At 52.6% G+C, this 18,159-nt stretch overlaps 1 protein-coding gene across 2 annotated transcripts in view; it reads right to left on the minus strand.

The window, feature by feature from the left end:
- Nucleotides 1–7,065, minus strand: part of SMAD6 (SMAD family member 6) — a 73,892-nt gene extending 66,827 nt beyond the window's left edge. Inside the window, exon 1 of one of the 2 annotated variants that reach the window (XM_057543433.1) lies at nt 5,131–7,065. In XM_057543433.1, the coding sequence (XP_057399416.1) occupies nt 5,131–5,941 (811 nt within the window). In that variant the 5' untranslated portion in view covers nt 5,942–7,065. The remainder of the gene's footprint in view (nt 1–5,130) is intronic. The other variant, XM_007166123.2, reaches the window with a different exon arrangement.
- Nucleotides 7,066–18,159: the final 11,094 nt, after the last annotated feature.

Here is an 18,159-nt window from a genome sequence, read left to right on the forward strand (position 1 = left end):
CCAACAAAACGATCTGCACAGAGATTGGAAGCACATCACTAACTTCCATCCTAGGCAAGTAAAAAAGAGACTGCACCCCAAGACACGGGGATTTAGAATGTCAGAGGTCCCCCCCAACTCAATTTCTTATTTTAACTGATGGGGCAAGTGGGGTGGAGGCAGGTAAAGGGCCCACCCAAGACCACACAGGAAGGCAAGAGATGTTATTCTACTTCAGCTGAACAAAGGGGAGAGGCCAGTTCAGGACCAACATTGAGTTACTTTTTAAAAAAAAAAAGTTATCATTCACATACCCTAAGATCTACTCTTTTAAAATATACAATTCAGTGGTTCTTAGTACATTCAGAGTTGTGAGACCAATACCACCATCTAATTACAGAATATTTTCATCACCCCAAAAGGAACCCTGCCCCATTCACAGTCAGTCCCTGTTCCCCCAACTCCCAAACCTCAGGCAACCACAAATCTACTGTCTATCCTCGTGGGCTTGCCTATTCTGGATGTTTCACACAAATGGATTCCTATAACAGAAGGCCTTTTGTGTCTGCCTTCTTTCACTTAGCATACTGGTTTCCAGGCTCTTCCATGCTGTCGCTTCTATCGTACTTCATTCTTGTTTATGGCTGAATGATATTCCACTGGGTGGCTATATCACACATTTTGTTTATCCATCTGTCAGCTAATGGACATTCGGACTGTTTCCACCTTTTGGCTCTCAGGAATAACGCTGCTATGAACAATACTGAGGAACCTTTAACTGGCACCTCGGCCTCACTCCAACACATCCACCCTCCCTCCACAGATCTGGGAGGATGGACCCCAGGACATGAACTCAGGTGGGACAAAAGGTCAGAAGAGAAAGTGTAGGCTGCCTCCAGGCCCTCTGTCCACACTCTCATCTTAGAAGCTATCTTAGTACTTAACAGAAGTTGTGTTGATTTCTAAATAAGAACTTACATGCTCTAAACTTTAAGGGGAGAACTCTTAGAGCCCTGCAGGCCCCTCAGAAAGAAATGATCATGGGCAGGAGGGAGGGAGGGAGAGAAAGAGAGATCAGAAACTCCAGCCCCCTCAGACAGCCAGCCTCAGGCATCAACTTCAGGAATCTCCTCCAACTTCCTTCAGAAGTGAGAGCAGTCAGCCAGGGGCCAAGTGTACCAGAAGGCTAGCGCTCAGCCCAATGCAGCTCAGCTTAGCTCAGCAGAGACGAGGCTCTGGTTAGCCCCCAGGGAGTACTTACCCTTTCGGGATCTAGACCCTAATTCTAAAGCCAAAAGAGTTCACAGCCTCTCCCACTGCCTGGTAACGTTTCAGTTGAAGACATTACCTTCCACCCCGATCTGCGCAGCCTAGCATCTTACTTAGGAAAGGTCCATGTGCCTCCCTGGGCCTCCCAGTTTTCACCCTCCCAAGGGGTGCCCTCCTGGGTGCCTGTCCCCTCCAGCCCCAGGACCTGAAGGCTCAACCCCAACCACCAGGGTGGGAGACGCAGAAGAGAAGCTCCTGGCGCTTTAAGGCCGGCAGAGCCTAATTGCCCAGATTCCCCCGGCAGCCAGATAAACAGCGCGGCAGGCTGGCGCCAGCAAGAGGCAAACTGCACATTATCACCCCTTCCTCACCTCCAAGGAGGAGCTCGGAGGAGCAGGGCGGGCAGGGCCGAGGGGCCGCCAGAGGGGCGGGGCGGGGCGGGGGCTTGGAAGCCCAACTTGAAATTGATCTCATTTCAAAGGGATAATGCCAGGCCAAATAAAAGGAAAACTTTCTAGCCCATTCTAATTCCTATAGTCCTGGCCTGGGAACCCTGTGTTTTCCTAGGCGGCCTCCTCCAGTCATTTAGAAGTTCTCTCTCGCTCTCTCTTCCCCTGGCGCAATTTGGATAATAGTAATTTACTGAATATAATTACAGAAAAAAAAAAAGTGGTGAAGCAAAGAGCAGGAGATTTATTCCAAAGTTAATGGATACCTTCGGGAGAAAGGAGCTCTATAAACACAGGTTAGAACTGTGATTAAAGTATTTCTCCACATTTCCGTCCACATAGGCACCAAGCTCAGCGAACTGGCTTTTCCAGGGACAGAAAGATACACCAGAGGGAGGGAAAGCTAGGGCCTGACTCCCACGGGAGCAGGAAGCCCAGGGCAGAGCTGGGCACACAGGACCCCACTTTCTAAGACAAGCATGGGGGAGAGGGCAGCCCTGTGTCACCTGGAATCTTCCCAGCAGACCCTCAGAGATTCTGTTCACCACTCCCTCGCTTTACAGATGAAAAAAGAGGCCCAAAGAGGGGAATTGGCCCCAATGCCCCAAAGCAAGTTGAAAGATGGAGCAGGGTTTGCTCTGAGCAGCAGGGGGCCGCACTGCCCAGAAAGGGGCCGTCTCACTAGGGATCCCTGTGGGGGCCAGTGGGGCACTGGGGGGCCGGTGGGTGTCCCTCAGTTGGCTCGCTGCGTGTTCCAGCGTACTCTCTATGAGTGTACCTGCCCCAGTGCCCCAGCCCTCTCCCGCAGAGCCCTGGAAGGAGCCGTCTCCTTATCAGGACGCGCACGGCTGAGCTCCAGCTATGCACCCGCCCAGCTCCGGGAGCCAGGCTGGCGGCCAGGAGGTGGCGGTGGGGTGGACAGCAAAGGGTTCCCCCAGTCCTCAGTCCTGGCGGCCCAAGCCATCAGGCAGGGGATGGAGCAAGAGGGTCAGCCTGGTGCCTACCGGAAACTCTTCCCAGACCACCAGTCCTCCCAACGGCCCCCGGGGCGGCTTGAATGGGGTGTGGAGGGCGGAGCTTGGGCTAACGAAGTAGCAGGAGAACAGGCACAGTCCCTGCAACAGCGCCTCCTTCCGGGAGGAGGAGAGCAGTCAAGTGCCAGTGCTTAGTCTGGAATTTGAGGTGGAGAACGTTTCTAGAGCCACCCCCACTGACCCACAGGGAGACTAAGAGGAGAGGTTACTCCTCCAAGGTCAAGTTGTCGATAGATACCGGCAGGACAGAGCCTAGGACCAGGTCTATGGGTCAGAACCATACCACTGCAGTTTGCCCGTTAACTTAAAACTGCTCAAGGCTACCAAACTCAAACCAAGACCCAAGCTGACTTATCCAAGGAGTACGGGCAGGGTGGGTCCTGCCTGTCTCCAGTTTTCTTTACCCCACCCCTTCCCACCCTCACACCTGAGCTTGCCTGGTACCCTGACTCTCGGTGGGACCTCTCCTCCTCCCCCTCGACACCCACCTCCCCTTACCCATCCATCCTCCAAGGCCCCACTCCAGGTTAGAGCTCTGAGGCTCCTAAAGGTGCTCCTGTTACATGCACACCCCACAGTGCTCTGAGAGTTCAGACCCTCTGGCCTGGCCCTGCTTCCCCCTAAAATATTATGTGTTGCTCCCTCTGTCCCAACTCTCCCCGCGCCACAACCCGAAGATTCTGTTTCTTAAGGGCATGGATCCTACTCATATTTCCAGTCTCCCCACTACAGCACCCAGCATGGTGCCTGGCACAGAGTAAGTGCTCAACAAATACTCGCTAGCAGACTGATGTGGTGAGAGAGAAAATGCCCAACGGGGCCTTCTAAAAGAGCAGAGGGGCCCCCACCAATTCTCTCCCCCTGAAAACGGGACCAGGGACAGGGCAACCACAAAAGGGCCCTCCTCCTCAGAGGCAGGGAGGAGCCAAGGTGGAAGAGGGGAGAAAGCCACTTCCAGGGAAAGCTGTCAGAAGAGGAACAAGGAGCACAGAAAGCCCGCAGAGGGCCACAGGTCAGCGACTGCCCAAAGCCCCCTGAGAATCAGGCCTGGAGTGACCATGCGGGGGCGCAGAGCAACCAGATCAATGCTGCCTCTCCCCACCCCAGCCCCCATCAGTGCTCTCTCTTCAGGAACCACCACTGAGGCACCGTCCTTCCCCTCCGGCCACCACCCCAGACACCAACAAGACACCTGGGACAAATCCATGCTTCTAGCCCCACCCTCCCCTTCCAAGCTGGGAGTCTGGAGACCTGTGTGATCTGACCCTCTTAAATGCCCCCAGGCTGGGTGCTGCCTCTCTCCAGAGGGGCCAGGCCAGAGGAACTCAGAGCCTGCCCAGGCCCAACAGTCTATAACCCTCTGAGAGGCCCATCCCTGCAGAACCCCCAGTGCCACCTAAGATGCATACACCCAGAAGATGCTACAGGCTAAAAATGTGTGATCTCTGCAGTGCAAGGGAAGAAGGCGGGGTGGCGGGGGGGGGTGGGGGGGTGGGTGAGGATGCAAGCTTCTGGCCTGCCTGGAGTCTTCTTCTGTCCTCACCTCTGCTACAGCACCCAGGGCCTGCTCAGGTAAGCAGGACTGGGTAGATGGTGTGTGCAGAAAAAACCCAAGAAGAGGACAAAGAAGGGGGGCAGTTCTCAAAAGTACTAAAATATCCAGCTTCCTTCCCTACCTAGACACCTCCAGGACCCTCAGCTCTCTAGAAAAGCTGGACACAGGATTGAGAATGATGATGGCAGAAGGCCCTGGCATTTGACACCCAAGGGATGCTGGCAACAATCAAGAGGCAAGAGAGCAAGAGAGTGATCTCCACTCTGAGAAGGGTTACCCCGCAAAACCTTTGCTCCAAAGTATAGACAGGAACAAGTGGGACAGTTTACAAACACTTTGGACTCTAGCCATGAATTGCCTACACCAATTTCACAACTTACATCTACCTAGATACGACAAACCATAATATACCGTAGGTATAGGCATATGCACACAAATGCTACAGGCCCGGGCACGGACTGGGGGTCAATGGGCTTGGTGGGGGGGAGGGGTGGCGCTCAAGTCTTTGGCCTCTCCTAGACCTGCCCTCCTCTTCCACCGTCTGGAAGAAAACCGGAGCCTGCCTCAGGTCCCTGAAGCTGCACAGAGAAAACTCCAACCCGCACCCTTCTGAGTTTGCCGGAGCCTTAAGATGAAGTTGCCATTTGATGTGTGCGCCCACATCCCCACTCCCCAGCTTTCCTGCCAGCGTGAGGCGCCTCCACCGGGAGCTCCCACGCTCCAGGGGCACCCGGGAGAGCACCCGCAGCTCCGCCCGCCCGCCAGAGGAGTCAAGGAGAGACAGGAGGCCGCGGAAAGGGGCGGGAGGGGAACCCCGAGGGCCCGCCGGGCGCGGCGCGCTCACCTGGCCCACAGAGCCGGCTGAAGTGGTAGGGGTTGCAGCACACGGTGGGGCCGTCGGCGGCGGCGGCGAAGCTGTGGCAGCCGCACAGGGGCTTGAGCTCCACGGCGTGCTGCAGGTCGGGCCAGCGGAAGAGGCGGCCGAGCAGCAGCTGCGGCGGCGCGGGCTGGCCGCCCAGGCGGAGGTCGGCGCGCGGCACCAGCACGCAGCCGCCCGGCACGCCGCCGCGGGACTCCACCGCCTCCAGCAGCGTGTCCAGCGAGCGCTCCTTGAGCCGCTTCAGCAGCGAGTACGTGACCGTCTTGAGCTCCTGCTCGAGCAGCAGCAGCCGCGAGCGGGCTTCGCGACTCCGCCCGCCGCCCGCCGGCTCCAGGGCAGCCCCGGCCAGGGGGTCGCCGGCGTCCCGGGGCGCGCCGGCGGCGTCCCGCTCCGAGAAGAGACAGCAGGTCACCGTCTCGCAGTCACTTTCGGGCAGCCAGCCCCGGCCTCCCGGCTCCGCCACGTGAAGCGGGGAGCCCCCAGAGCCGGCCCCCGGCTCCGACATGGGCCTCGGGGGGCCCCCTGCGCGCCGGCGCCTCCCAGCGCCCTGGGCGCCTCGCTGTCCCACCGCGTCCCGGGGCCGCCTCAGGGCTACCGGGCGGACTTCGGGGCGGCCGCAGCCTCCGCCTTCTCGTGCCCGCGGGGCCGGCTCAGCTCGGCTGCCCACGCTCCCATCCTCGTCGCCGCCGCCGCCGCCGCTGCCTTCCTCCCGGTCGGGGACCACACGACTTCGCCAAAGTCGCCGCACCAGCCCCGAGCGTTTGGACCTGAACATACGATATCCTTTGGCGCCGGGGGTGGGGGGGAGGCGGTCTCCGGTTACCGGGGGTCCGTTTCCTCAGCGAGGCGCCGGCTGCGCGGGCCGCAGCCCCACATGAAGCTCTGCCGCCGGGCGCCGTGCAGACCGCGCACAGCCTGTCGTCGAAGGGGCGCCGCAGGGCTGCAACATGAGGGAGCTCGCCAGGGCGGGACGGCGGGGAACGCGCGCACGCCGACCCGCAGTCCGCGCTCGGCCCGCGACTACATGGACCCCGGCGCCCGGGCAGCTCAGCAACTCCAGCCCCGGCGCTTTAGAGGGACTGCAGGCTGCGCGCCGCCAGCAAGACCCCGCATGGGCCGGAGAGCCTTCAAAAGTTACGCGGCTGGTCCATGAGCACAAAGCGCTCGCGCCGAACCCCCCAAATGTGTCTGGGAAGCCCTGCCTTTAAAACCCAAGCACTTCACTACATGGGCTTTTCCTGCAGGATCCGAAAGGCAGGCTTGTTGATACCCTCGGCTTCCTTCTTACTCCCTGCAGAAAGAAAAAAAGAAAAAGAAAAAAAGGAAAGAAAGAAAAAGAAACCCCAAACAAAACCAAAATCCCTGGAATTGCATGCACGAAAAGCCAACTCCGTCTCAGGTCCCAGGCGCTAGATGCACTTGGAGGGAATTTCTCCTGAACGCGGGTGTCAACACATGAGTGGAAACTGTAAAAATCCCAAAGAGCTGCTGGGAATCCTTAATTAAAAATGCAATCCACCGAAGCAGAGGTCGTAGCCCGCCCCACGCTGCGCTCGGACGCCCCGGACGCTGCGGCTGCAGAGGTCGCCCCCCTCCCCCCTCCACAAAAAGTGCCTCCCGGTGGCCCCGCGGTCCCGGCGAGGTCTGGCGAGGCAGCGCCCGGCGGCTCTTTCTCTCGGCTCGTCTCCCTCGCTCGCTCCCCCGCTCGGCTCTCTCTTTTTTGTTCTCCTCAAACGCACACTGAGGGCCCCCGGAGGAGCGCCGCGGAGTCATTGGCTGCCTCCCATCATATGCCAGTCTAGACACTTTGGCGGCTCCGCGGCGCTGATTGTTGCGCAAACAAGGTTTCAAGTTTCTTAACTCTTAAAGGAGAACACGTCCCATTGCAGGGCCCGAGGCTCCGAGGGGCCGGCTCCCGGGGCGGGCCGAGCCCCGGCCCCCGCCCCACGCTTGCCCCAGCCCCCCCGCCCCGGGCCTGACAGCGCCCACGGCCTGCTCTCTAGCTCGCGTGCGCCGCGGGCACGGATGCGAGCGCGCGCTCGCACACACACACACACACGCGGTTACACAAACCACGGGCGGGCTGCTCGAGGGCTCGGCGGACCCACTAAGACTCGGACGCAAACGGGGCGCTTTGCCTCTCCCTGGCTTGTGCACAAACTTACGAACACACGTTGCACTTTAGAATTGGTACAAACCCCCATCCCAGGGAAGGCTAATAAAAATGGGTGTGCGTGTATGCTTTCCTGGCTTGCGTCTCTTGGGAGCAGGGGGCGGCTGATTTGTTGGAGTAGCGGGATCTAGCGTGATAGCACGAGGCTTCCACACCCCCTGCGCAAAGTCAGGGGTTGGCCGCCGGGCCAACCGGGGGGCGTGGAATGCCTCGCGCAGCGGGACTCTAGGCTTGCTCGAGGTAGGGGAGTTGTAGAGGGTGGGGTAGAGGCGGGGAAGGTCTTCTCTAGGGCTCCTCTCGGTCGCCAAGTCTCCTTACCTCGGAGCTAGGCGGGCCGCCAGCCGTCCCGGGGCTGGGCGACTCCTCCACCCCCTTCCCTTCCCCAGTTTATTCTCTGCACCACAGAGAGGGATGTGGGTAGGGTTCGTGATTTCCCCAGCGACGTTTCATCATGGCAATGGGGGTGGGTTGGGGGGCCGGGTCCCGCCTGATCCGGGGCGAGCTGGTGGGAGCGCGGCGGCAGCAGCGGGCCGCCCGGCGAGGGAAGGGTTAAGGCCGCTCCTGCCCCTGGAGCCGGCGCGGCGGGGTACCTCCTCGGGCGCTCTCGCTAGTCCGAGGGTGGCAAAAGTTCAAGCTTGTAAAGTCGGGATTGGCCCCGCGCGGAGGGAAAAAAGGCCTGGTCCCCCCTCCCACCCCGGGCGCGGCGCCGATTGGCCGGGCCACTGAGCGGGCACCGCCCTCTCCCCGGCGCGCAGCGGCCCCGCCCCCGGCGTGGTGTCCCGCCCCTTTCCGGGCAAGAACCAGACCCGCACTGAATGAAAGAAATTCCGCTACTCTCATTGGCCCGGGGCTGGACGCCATTCCCCCCGCCGAGGCCGAGGGGGTTGCGGGCGCGCGGGTCTCCCTCGGGAGTTCCCACGTGTGGGACTGGCCTTGTGAGCTTGCTGCGGTGCTAGTCCCCCGGCGGGCCTGAGTTGTGTGTGCGCTGGGGGAAGGCCGGTGTTTGCAGGAAGGACTTAGAACCCTTTGCTGAGCTTTACCTGGAGCCAGGTACTGTTCGCTCCGCGCCCTCTGGGAGAGGCGGTTACTCTCGCGAATGGAGGGCCGGACTTAGAAGCTTCCCAGCCCTCATCCCCTTCTTCTTTGGCCCAATCAAAATAGCTGTCTTGGCCTCCGTCTGAAAAACGGAGATGATGATGCCTGCCCTGCGTTCTTCACAGAACCTTGAAGATCCTAGGAGACAGTGCCTTTTAAGTGCACAAATCGTAAGCAAACAGGGTGAATTTTCACAAGTGAACAAAACACCTGTGTAAGCAACATCTAGAGGACAACGGATCTTGTGGCCCCTTTTCAGTCACTGCTGACCCCTGGGGAAATGAATGCGTCTTAAAATGCAAGGAGAAACTTAATGTGATGTAAAGTGTTTTCTTTCATCAGGGTATCTGCTGGTTTGGCTGTGGATTACAATAATAGCTTGTGCTTACTATGGGCAAGGCCATGTTCCAAGCAAGCATTACAATGCTTTTAGTCATTCTCACAACAATTCTGATAGTACTATTACCTCCATTTCACAGCTGAGGAAACTGAGGAACAGGAACTTATTTAATTTGCCATTGAAATGAAGATAGTCTTGAAACTGCTAAGATACTAAAACCAGAGAGGCATAAACCAGTATGTGCTCTCACCCCAACAGCTAGAAAGTGGTGTGGGTCTGTGTTGCCAGAGCACACCCTTCAGGACAGTGCTTTCCAAAATGTGGTCCATTGGACCTGCTGAATCAAAGTGTTGTGGGGTGAGACCCCAGACTCCATATAACAACACTTTTGGGGGTAGGCATGGTGATTAACCACTAATTTACATTAAAGGACACTGAGGCACAAAGACCTTAAGTAACTTGCGCAAGCTTGTAGTTAGTGGCAGAGGTTGGATTTGAACCCAGCCAATTTGGCCGGGGGAAGAGGTATGTGTGTGTGAGGGGAAGCAAAAGGAAAAGGATAGCAGGTGGATGGATTACCCCTCAGGGCGTCCACAAATGCTCAGCACCCCTGGAGGCAAATCTGTGAACTGTGACTCCTTCCCCCCTTCATTCCCCCATACCTCCCTGAGGTACCAGGGCATCCCTTTCTGCAGGGTTCCTGGTGGAGCACCCTGAGGGATGTCAGGCCTGTGCTTGGGGCCTCAGGCCAAGGAGAGACTGAAGTAGGAACCTTCCTGGGGAGGGCTGCCTTCTTCCCTGGGCAGTAATTTGGACAAAGTTTGCCTTCTGCTGTGCTCACCCAGAGATGTGGCATTGAGGGTGGGGTGCCATTAGGTTCCAGCTGGATGACACCTGAAGAGCATGGAAACCAGAGTCTAGTAGCCCTGAGTTCAGTACTGACCCTACTTAACCTCCCTCGCCTCTATAAGCCTCGGGGTTCTCATCTGTAAAATGGGAATAGGAATAATGCTGCAGTTGGTTACCAAAGTTAAATGACATGAGGTCCCGAAGTCATCCCTCATTCCAGGAAGACCAAGTCTCAATGGAGATAGTATCAGGAAGAGCAGGATGGTGACAGTCAGTCCCACTGTCCTTGGATGCCAGGGCCCATCCAGCCTAGCGCCTGCCTGTGTTGTGACCACTAGAGGGTGTGTGTGGCAGCGCCCAGAGGGCAGGGCCTCAGAGCTTCAGCCTAGGGCACCCTCCTAAACTGCCCCTCTGGAGAACAAGCTCAAATTCCCTGAGGGTGCAGGAAAGGAGAAAGGTAGGGTCCCAGCTGCTGCTCCTCAGGTCTCTGCAGCCCGGTTATTCACAAAGTAACTCACAAAGAAAGAACTCTAACCCCTGAGATTTAAATCTGCCCCCTCCCCATTATTCTAATATTCCCCTAAAGTACCCTGTGTTTTCTCACAGTTCATAAACCCATGCTACCCCGTGTCCATTCTCCTCTGCCTCTGGAATGTAAGCCCCACGTGGTTAGAGATGGTGAAACTGTCAGGCACAGGCCACCCACAGACCCACTGAGGGAGTCAGAAACAGGCCATTTGATGCCACTCTGTCTGTACCATCAAAGAAGCTAATTCACACAAGACAGCACCTGCCCCATTTCTTCTCCCCAGTCCCTAGCATAACACCTGTCACATAGCAGGCACTTAATATTTGTGACATGATTGGATTAAAACCCCTCACTTCACCAAGCTCCATGCTCATCATCATCCCATACCAAACACTTATATGCACTATCTCATCAAATCCCCCCAACAGCATAATGAGGAAGTTCTTATTCTTAAAAAATCCATTTTTTTAGAGAAGGAAACAGAGAGGTTAAGTAATTTGTCTTTGGTCACACAGCCAACAAGTGGCAAAGATGGGACTTTAACCCCGGGCTGCTTGAGTTGCATGTTCATCTTCTGAATATCTGGCCCTAGAAAAGAAAACATGGTCTTTTGCCTTTGGGATGTTTCCACATTAGCTGGGAATTCGCAAGGCATGAAACAGCAGAAATAATACAAGGCAGAGCTTGCTTCTTGGTGGTGGGAAGAAGCAGGCTCTAGGGGCCACTGCTTATAAACAGAGGCATTACAGAGGGAGTCTGGGCCACCTCTTGCTATGGTGAGATGAACTGGCAGGGAGACTGACTCATCCTAGCCCACTTCACAGAAAACTAATGGATAAACCAAGGCTTCACTTATCAACTCTCAGGAGAAAAACTATAGGCCCAACTGGCTAAGTGGTATTGTCTGACCCTTTAGAAGGTAAATCTAATTGGCCAACATGGTCCCAAATGGGGAAGCTGGGGTACCCTTTGGTGGTAGACAACCTTTCTGAGACTTTGATGAATGCTTTGGACCCTTTCTCTCTTGAAAAATGCACATGTGCACAAATGGAACTTTGTATTCACCCACATGACATGTACTCATCGAGCTCCTATTGGGTGCCAGGCCATGTTCTAGGTGCTAGGGATCCTGCAGTAAGCAAAACACAAAAATTCCCGAGCTCAAGGAGTCTAGTGGGAGGACAGACAGACCATAAACAAAATAATCAGGTATCCAGCATCTTGGAAGATAAAGATGCCAAGGTTAAAAATAGAACAGAGAAGAGGAGACAGAAATGCCAGGAGAGGGTAGATGTGGTTCAGAGAAAATGGTCAGGGAATGCTTCTCTGGGAAGGTGACATTTGAGCAAGGTCTTGATGGTGAAGGGAACCTCTCTGACACTATCTGGGGGAAGAATGTTCCAGGCTCAGAGAACAGCAAGTGCAAGGATCCTGAGGTGGTAGCGTGCCTGGCATGTCCCAGGACCATCAAAGAGGTGATGAGATGGGAGAAATACTGGGGGGAGGGGGCGTGCAGATTATAGGGTCACACAGGCCATTGGTGGGTCTTTGGCTTGTCCTCTGAGCTGGGAGGCCCCTGGAGGTTCTGAGAGGGGGAGGGACATATCTGCCTTCTGTTTTAACTGGCTTCCCCTAGTTGCCATATGGAAAACAGACTGCAGGGACAGGGCAGGGAGCGGGGCCTGGTGGGAGACTGTTGCAGTGGCCCAGGAGAGGCCATGCTGGCGTGGGGAGAAGAGGTCACGTCCTGGACATATTGAAGATAGAACCAGCATGACTTGCATTACATATTTGAGAGTGCGAAAGAACATCTGAACAGTGTAGACATGTTATTGATGCTTATTTACTTAATTTTTAAAATCAGTTCACCACGTTTATTTAGCCTTGTCATAAGCAGTAATAGCCGTGGAGTCACAGATGTGCTAGTTATATTTATCACTTTTAAATAAATACATAAAATAGGAAGTTTATCTGTATATCACCTGAAATTATCCTGATATCCACCTGGATACATGCAATGTTGGGAACACCAGTTTAACCAGTACCTAACCTCACCCACTTTTAGGCTTTTTTTGTTTGTTTGCTTTTTCCTACACTTTCACAGAGACAAGGATTTTTCCTGGTCCTGTCTATAATTATGGGACCTATTACCATAGCCCCTATGAATCAAATGCCGATTTTACTATTGCCACTCCAGGCAGCCTGTGCTTGGGTAGCACAGAGTAATGGTTCTTAACCATCACTTTATTGAACCAAACAGACCTTGGTGCAAATCCTGTTCAGCTACCTCTTAGCTGTGTGACGTTGGGCAACTTCCTTAATTTCCTACAACAACCCCCAATAGGGGCCTATTATTATCCCCAGGTTATGGGGAGCCTGAGACTTAACTGGTAATAATAATATTGGGAGATTGTTTTGAAGATTCAAATGCTTAGCCCAGTGTCTGGCACCTAATAAGTGCTCAGTAAATGGGAGCTATTATTAGTGAAATAAGCAAGGAGTTAGTTGTTACCAGGTTAAGCCACTCAGCTAACAACCAACTATTTAACCTCAGGGAGACTCAGTTTCCTCATCAATAAAATGGACCTGCTTGGGGACCTGCCTGGCGGTCCGGTGGTTAAGACTGCGCTTCCAATGCAGCGGGTGTGAGTTCAATCCCTGGTTTGGGAACTAAGATCCCACATGCTGCATGGCCAAAATTTTTAAAATAAATAAATAAATAAATAATTTAAAAATTAAAAAAAAAAAAGGACCTGCTCGACCGTGGTGGGAGTCAAATGAGTAAGGTCCTGGCACACTGTAGGACTCAGCAGCTCCAGAGAATCAAGGGAAACTTCCCTTCTCAATGCTATTGGTCACACCCCTCGGGCTGCACTTAACCCTCCACTATCTAAATAGCCTAAATAGCTCAAAGCAGAATAGGGCAGGGAGGCGGGCCAGGGCAGATTCTAGAACCAGGAAAGGAGGGTGATTTGCCCAAGATCACAGTGCCGCTTGGAGGGAGCCGGAAGTTGATCTGAGGTTTTCCAGCTCCCAGGGCTCTTTGCCCCTTATCCCAGTGCTTAAGGCTTCTCATCCCAACCGCTCAGTGTACACAGTACAGGAGGTAAAAGGGCAGCCTTGGGGTCAGACTGCCTAGTCTTAATCCTGGCTCCGCTGCTTCTAGGGTGGCCTCTGTCACTTTACCTTTAACTCCTCTCTGAGTTTCAGTTTCCCCGTCTGTAAAATGGGTTTAATAATAATAGTACCTACCTCAAAGGGTCATTGTATTGATTGAGATCATATATGCAAAGCATTTACAGCCGCTACTGTTATTCTGCTCCTTGTGGATGTCATAGGAGAGGGCAACGCCCTGCACATTATCAGGTTTCAGAAACCCCAGGTGGGGCTTCCCTGGTGGCTCAGTGGTTGAGAGTCTGCCTGCTAATGCAGGGGACGCGGGTTCGAGCCCTGGTCTGGGAAGATCCCACATGCCGCGGAGCAACTAGGCCCGTGAGCCACAACTACTGAGCCTGCGCGTCTGGAGCCTGTGCTCCGCAACAAGAGAGGCCACGATAGTGAGAGGCCTGCGCACCGCGATGAAGAGTGGCCCCCGCTTGCCGCAACTAGAGAAAGCCCTTGCACAGAAACGAAGACCCAGCACAGCCCAAAAAAATTAAATAAATAAATAAATTTAAGAAAAAAAAAGAAATACCAGGTGAATGAATGAACAGAGGCGTGAATGAGTGAAGTGCAGCAAGTCTCCTGGTTGTTAAGAGGGCTGAAGGCAGTTACACAGAGACCAGGGTGAGGAGTGTAGCTTTGCTGCAGTGAAACTGGATTGCCTGCATCCATCCTTCTCAAACTGGGCGGACCCCTCGAAATCAAAAGATTTTTCTGGAGGGCTAATTTGACTCAAAGATGTTAGAGAAACTTACTTTTTTAAAAAAATTAATTAATTTATTTTTTTTGGCTGCGTTAGGTCTTCATTGCTGCACGCGGGCTTTCTCTAGTTGCGGTGAGCGGGGGCTACTCTTTGTTGCGGTGCACAGGCTTCTCATTGCAGTGGCTTTGTTGCGGAGCACAGGCCCTAGAGCGCATGGGCTTCAGTAGTTGTGGCATGCGGGCTCAGTAGTTGTGGCTCACGGGCTCTAGAGCGCAGGTTCAGTAGTTGTGGCACACGGGCTTAGTTGCTCCGCAGCGTGTGGGATCTTCCTGTGTCCCCTGCATTGGCAGGCGGATTCTAAACCACTGCGCCACCAGGGAAGTCCCGAGAAACTTACTTTATATTATATTTGTAATACATCCCATTTTAATGTTAAAGCTAACCTAGATATATCAGGGAATAGTACGCAAAATGGAGGAGTTTTTTTGAACAGAGATGAGAGACTTCTAAAGAATGTCACAGTCACTGTGAGCAGCATCAAACCATGACCCCAGACCTGACCCCCGGCCTGAGCCCAGGCCTCCTGGAGGAAGCTCACGACCCTCAGCCTCCAGGGGAATACAGGCGCCCTCATTTCAGAGACAATGCCAGGGCATATGGCTCATTTTGGTTCTTGGCTATAATTCAGCTGCCTGTTTCTACACTTGCTATGGGCTAAAGGCCTTTAGTGCAGGGAGCCTGTCCTTCAGGGACTGAGAGTTTACTGGAAGAAACGCTGGCATTCAATCATTCCTCCACACCATGGCCAGAGAGAGGCTTCTAGCATTTCTCTCACCATGAGGCTACCAGATTGAGAACCCTTCAATGGAGCCCCATGACCAACAGATCAGAGTTGCTTCCCAGCCCTGTTAGGTGCAGGTCCCATCTCATTTCCCCTCCCACCACATGGACCCTGAACAAGAGAAGGCCTGCTCCCCAGAACACCCCAAAGTTCCCCTGTGACACCTGGCCTTTGCACATGCTGGTTCACCTACCTGCAGTGCCCTTCCTTCTTTTCCTCCCAGCAAACATTTTTTTCCTCTCTCCCGAGCGACAGGCCCATGGCTGTCTTCCTTGCACTGTCCTGGCATCTGTACAGCCCTCCTTCCCAGGGCTGCAAGTGATCTGTCCCAATCTGAGAGCCCCCGAAGAGCAAAGCCTGAGTGCTCCTCACCTCTGTACCCCTAGCCCAGCACCCAGGAGGTGGTCCAGAAATTGTTTGGGGAGGAGGGATTTAATTCAGATAAATATGGCCACATTGGCCTCCCCATGGAGGTTGTACCAACTTCCCCTCCCTGCACAATGCCCACATCTCTTGACGCTGTGATTCCATTCTAAACAGACATACAGATGTGCTTGCACATAGCGAGAAAAGAATATATACAGTTACTTAATGCACAACTGAAAGAGTGGGGAGCTATGCTCCATAAGGTTACTTTATAACAGAGATTGGAAACAAACTTATCAATAGAGGATCTAGTTAAATCAATTATGGTATATCATCCAGCTGTTGAAAAAGAATGAGGCAGCTCTCAGTATGAAAAGATCAAGATATTAAGTGACTAAAAACAAACAACTCAGTGAAAAAATGGGCAGAAGACCTAAATACACATTTCTCCAAAGAAGACATCCAGATGGCCACCAGGCACACGAATAGATGCTCAGCATCGCAAATTATTAGAGAAATGCAAATCAAAACCACAAAGAAGCTATCATCAAATGGCTTTCATCAAAAAATCTACAAATAATAAATGCCGGAGAGGGTCTGGAGAAAAGGGAGCCCTCCTACACTGTTGGCGGGAATGTAAATTGGTACAGACACTCTGGAGGACAGTATGGAGGTTCCTTAAAAAACTAAAAATAGAACTACCATATGATCCAACAATCCCACTCCTGGGCATATATTTGGAAAAGATGAAAACTCTAATTCAAAAAGATACATGCACCCCAATGTTCATAGCAACACTATTTACAATAGCCAAGACATGGAAACAACCCAAGTGCCCATCAACAGATGACTGTTTTAAGATGTGGTGTATGTATATATATATACACACACACACACACACACACAATGGAATATTACTCAGCCATAAAAAAAGAAAGAAATATTGCCATTTATATCAACATGGATGGACCTAGAGAATATCACACTAAGTGCGGTCAGACAAAGACAAATTTTATATGATATCACTTATATGTGGAGTCTAAAAAATAACACAAATGAATCTATATACAAAACAGAAACAGACTCACAGACATAGAAAACAAACATGGTTACCAAAGGGGAAAGGGAGGGGGGAGGGATAAATTAGGAGTATGGGATTAACAGATACAAACTACTGTACATAAAATAGATAAGCAACAGGATTTACTGTATAGCACAGGGAACTATCAATATATTAAATATCTTATAATAACCTATAAAGGGAAATAATCTCAAAAACATATATATATGTTTATATATATATAAAACTGGAAAAAACGACCTTAAGTGACTAACAACGTATACAGTGTGCTACAATTTGGGTAAATGTTTTAAAAAACATATATGCTTGCATATGCATAAAATGTCTTTGGAAAGATACATGGTAAGCTGGGAAAGATGGTTGTCTCTGGGGTGGTGGGAGTGACAGGGAAGCTGGAAACTGGCTAAGAGGGAGATTAACTTTTCAACACATACCTGTTTGGAGTTTTGTTTGCTTGTTTGTTTTCAGCCATTCTATTAGATAGGTAATGCTTGCACATGGCACAAACTAAACAGGACCAAAGGTTCACACAAAAGAAACCTCCCTCTCTCCCCTGGCTTCAGCCTTCTTCAGTACCTTCTGAATTTCTGCACCATGGGCTGAATTACCCATTCAATTAAATTGGACAATTAAATCCAATATTTTAAAATAACAAATATATTATTAAAATAGTAATTTTTTGTTGAAGAAAGGAAAAAAATCCACAAAAGAATAGTTGATTGAAGCATTCAATAGATGAAACAGTTCAATAACCTGTAAAGCAGGACATAACTAAGTGACGAATGAAATGACAAAAATAAGAGATAGAAGGGACTTCCCTGGTGGCGCAGTGGTTGGGAGTCCGCCTGCCCGTGCAGGGGACACGGGTTCGAGCCCTGGTCCGGGAAGATCCCACGTGCCGCGGAGCAGCTAAGCCCGTGCGCCACAACTACTGAGCCCACGTGCTGCAACTACAGAAGCCCACGTGTCTAGAGCCCGTGCTCCGCAACGAGAAGCCACCGCAATGAGAAGCCCAAGCACTGCAATGAAGAGTAGCCCCCACTTGCCACAACTAGAGAAAGCCTGCACGCAGCAACAAAGACCCAATGCAGCCAAAAAGAATCAGAAAAAGAGATAGAAGTAAGAACTGGCCACACTGGGAAAAAGCATCCTGTCTTGTCCTGCTCTTGGTTTCCTGTGTGTACATCGTCTCTTCCCAGCCAGACCAGGACACACCTGTTGCTCTTGTTTACTTCCCAGAGCTCTCGGCATGCAGAGGTGTGTAATAAACATTTCTTGCCTCAATCCCCACTAGCACTGGCTGTGCTCTGGGAAGGGCTGGGGGACACAATGGTCAGCGCCTTCCAGGGCCCAGGACTGTGTGCAGGGCTGCATTGCGAATTCCATGGTCACTAGACACTTTTGTCTTCATGGGTCCCTTCTTCCATAAAAAAATATTAAATAATATATTTTACAAGTATATTGGCATAAAGACAAGTGTAATCCAGGCTGGATTCATTGTTGTATGTTTATCATTATTATTTCTTTTCTTCTGATTTCAAACAGAATGAAAATTAAAGCATTTTGTAGGCCCCCTAAAATGATCGTGGGCCCTAGACACTGTGTCTGCTGTGCCTAATGGATAAATGGGCCCCAGGCCTGTGCCCTGGGCATGGCCGGTGCTCAGTAAACAGGCACTGCTTCCAGGAGCAGCCTGGCCAGGGAAATGCACGTGGGCTTTGGAGCACTAAAGGCCTGGGTGTGATCCCAGCTCCAGGGCTTACCCACTGAGGCTCTGAAGGCAATCACTAAGGCTTCCTGAGTTCTGTTTCCCTCCCTCCTGCTAAAATGCAGTGTTGCCATAAGGATTAGAAA

Source organism: Balaenoptera acutorostrata, chromosome 3 (genome assembly GCF_949987535.1).
Source record: "Balaenoptera acutorostrata chromosome 3, mBalAcu1.1, whole genome shotgun sequence".
Classification (NCBI taxonomy): domain Eukaryota; kingdom Metazoa; phylum Chordata; class Mammalia; order Artiodactyla; family Balaenopteridae; genus Balaenoptera; species Balaenoptera acutorostrata.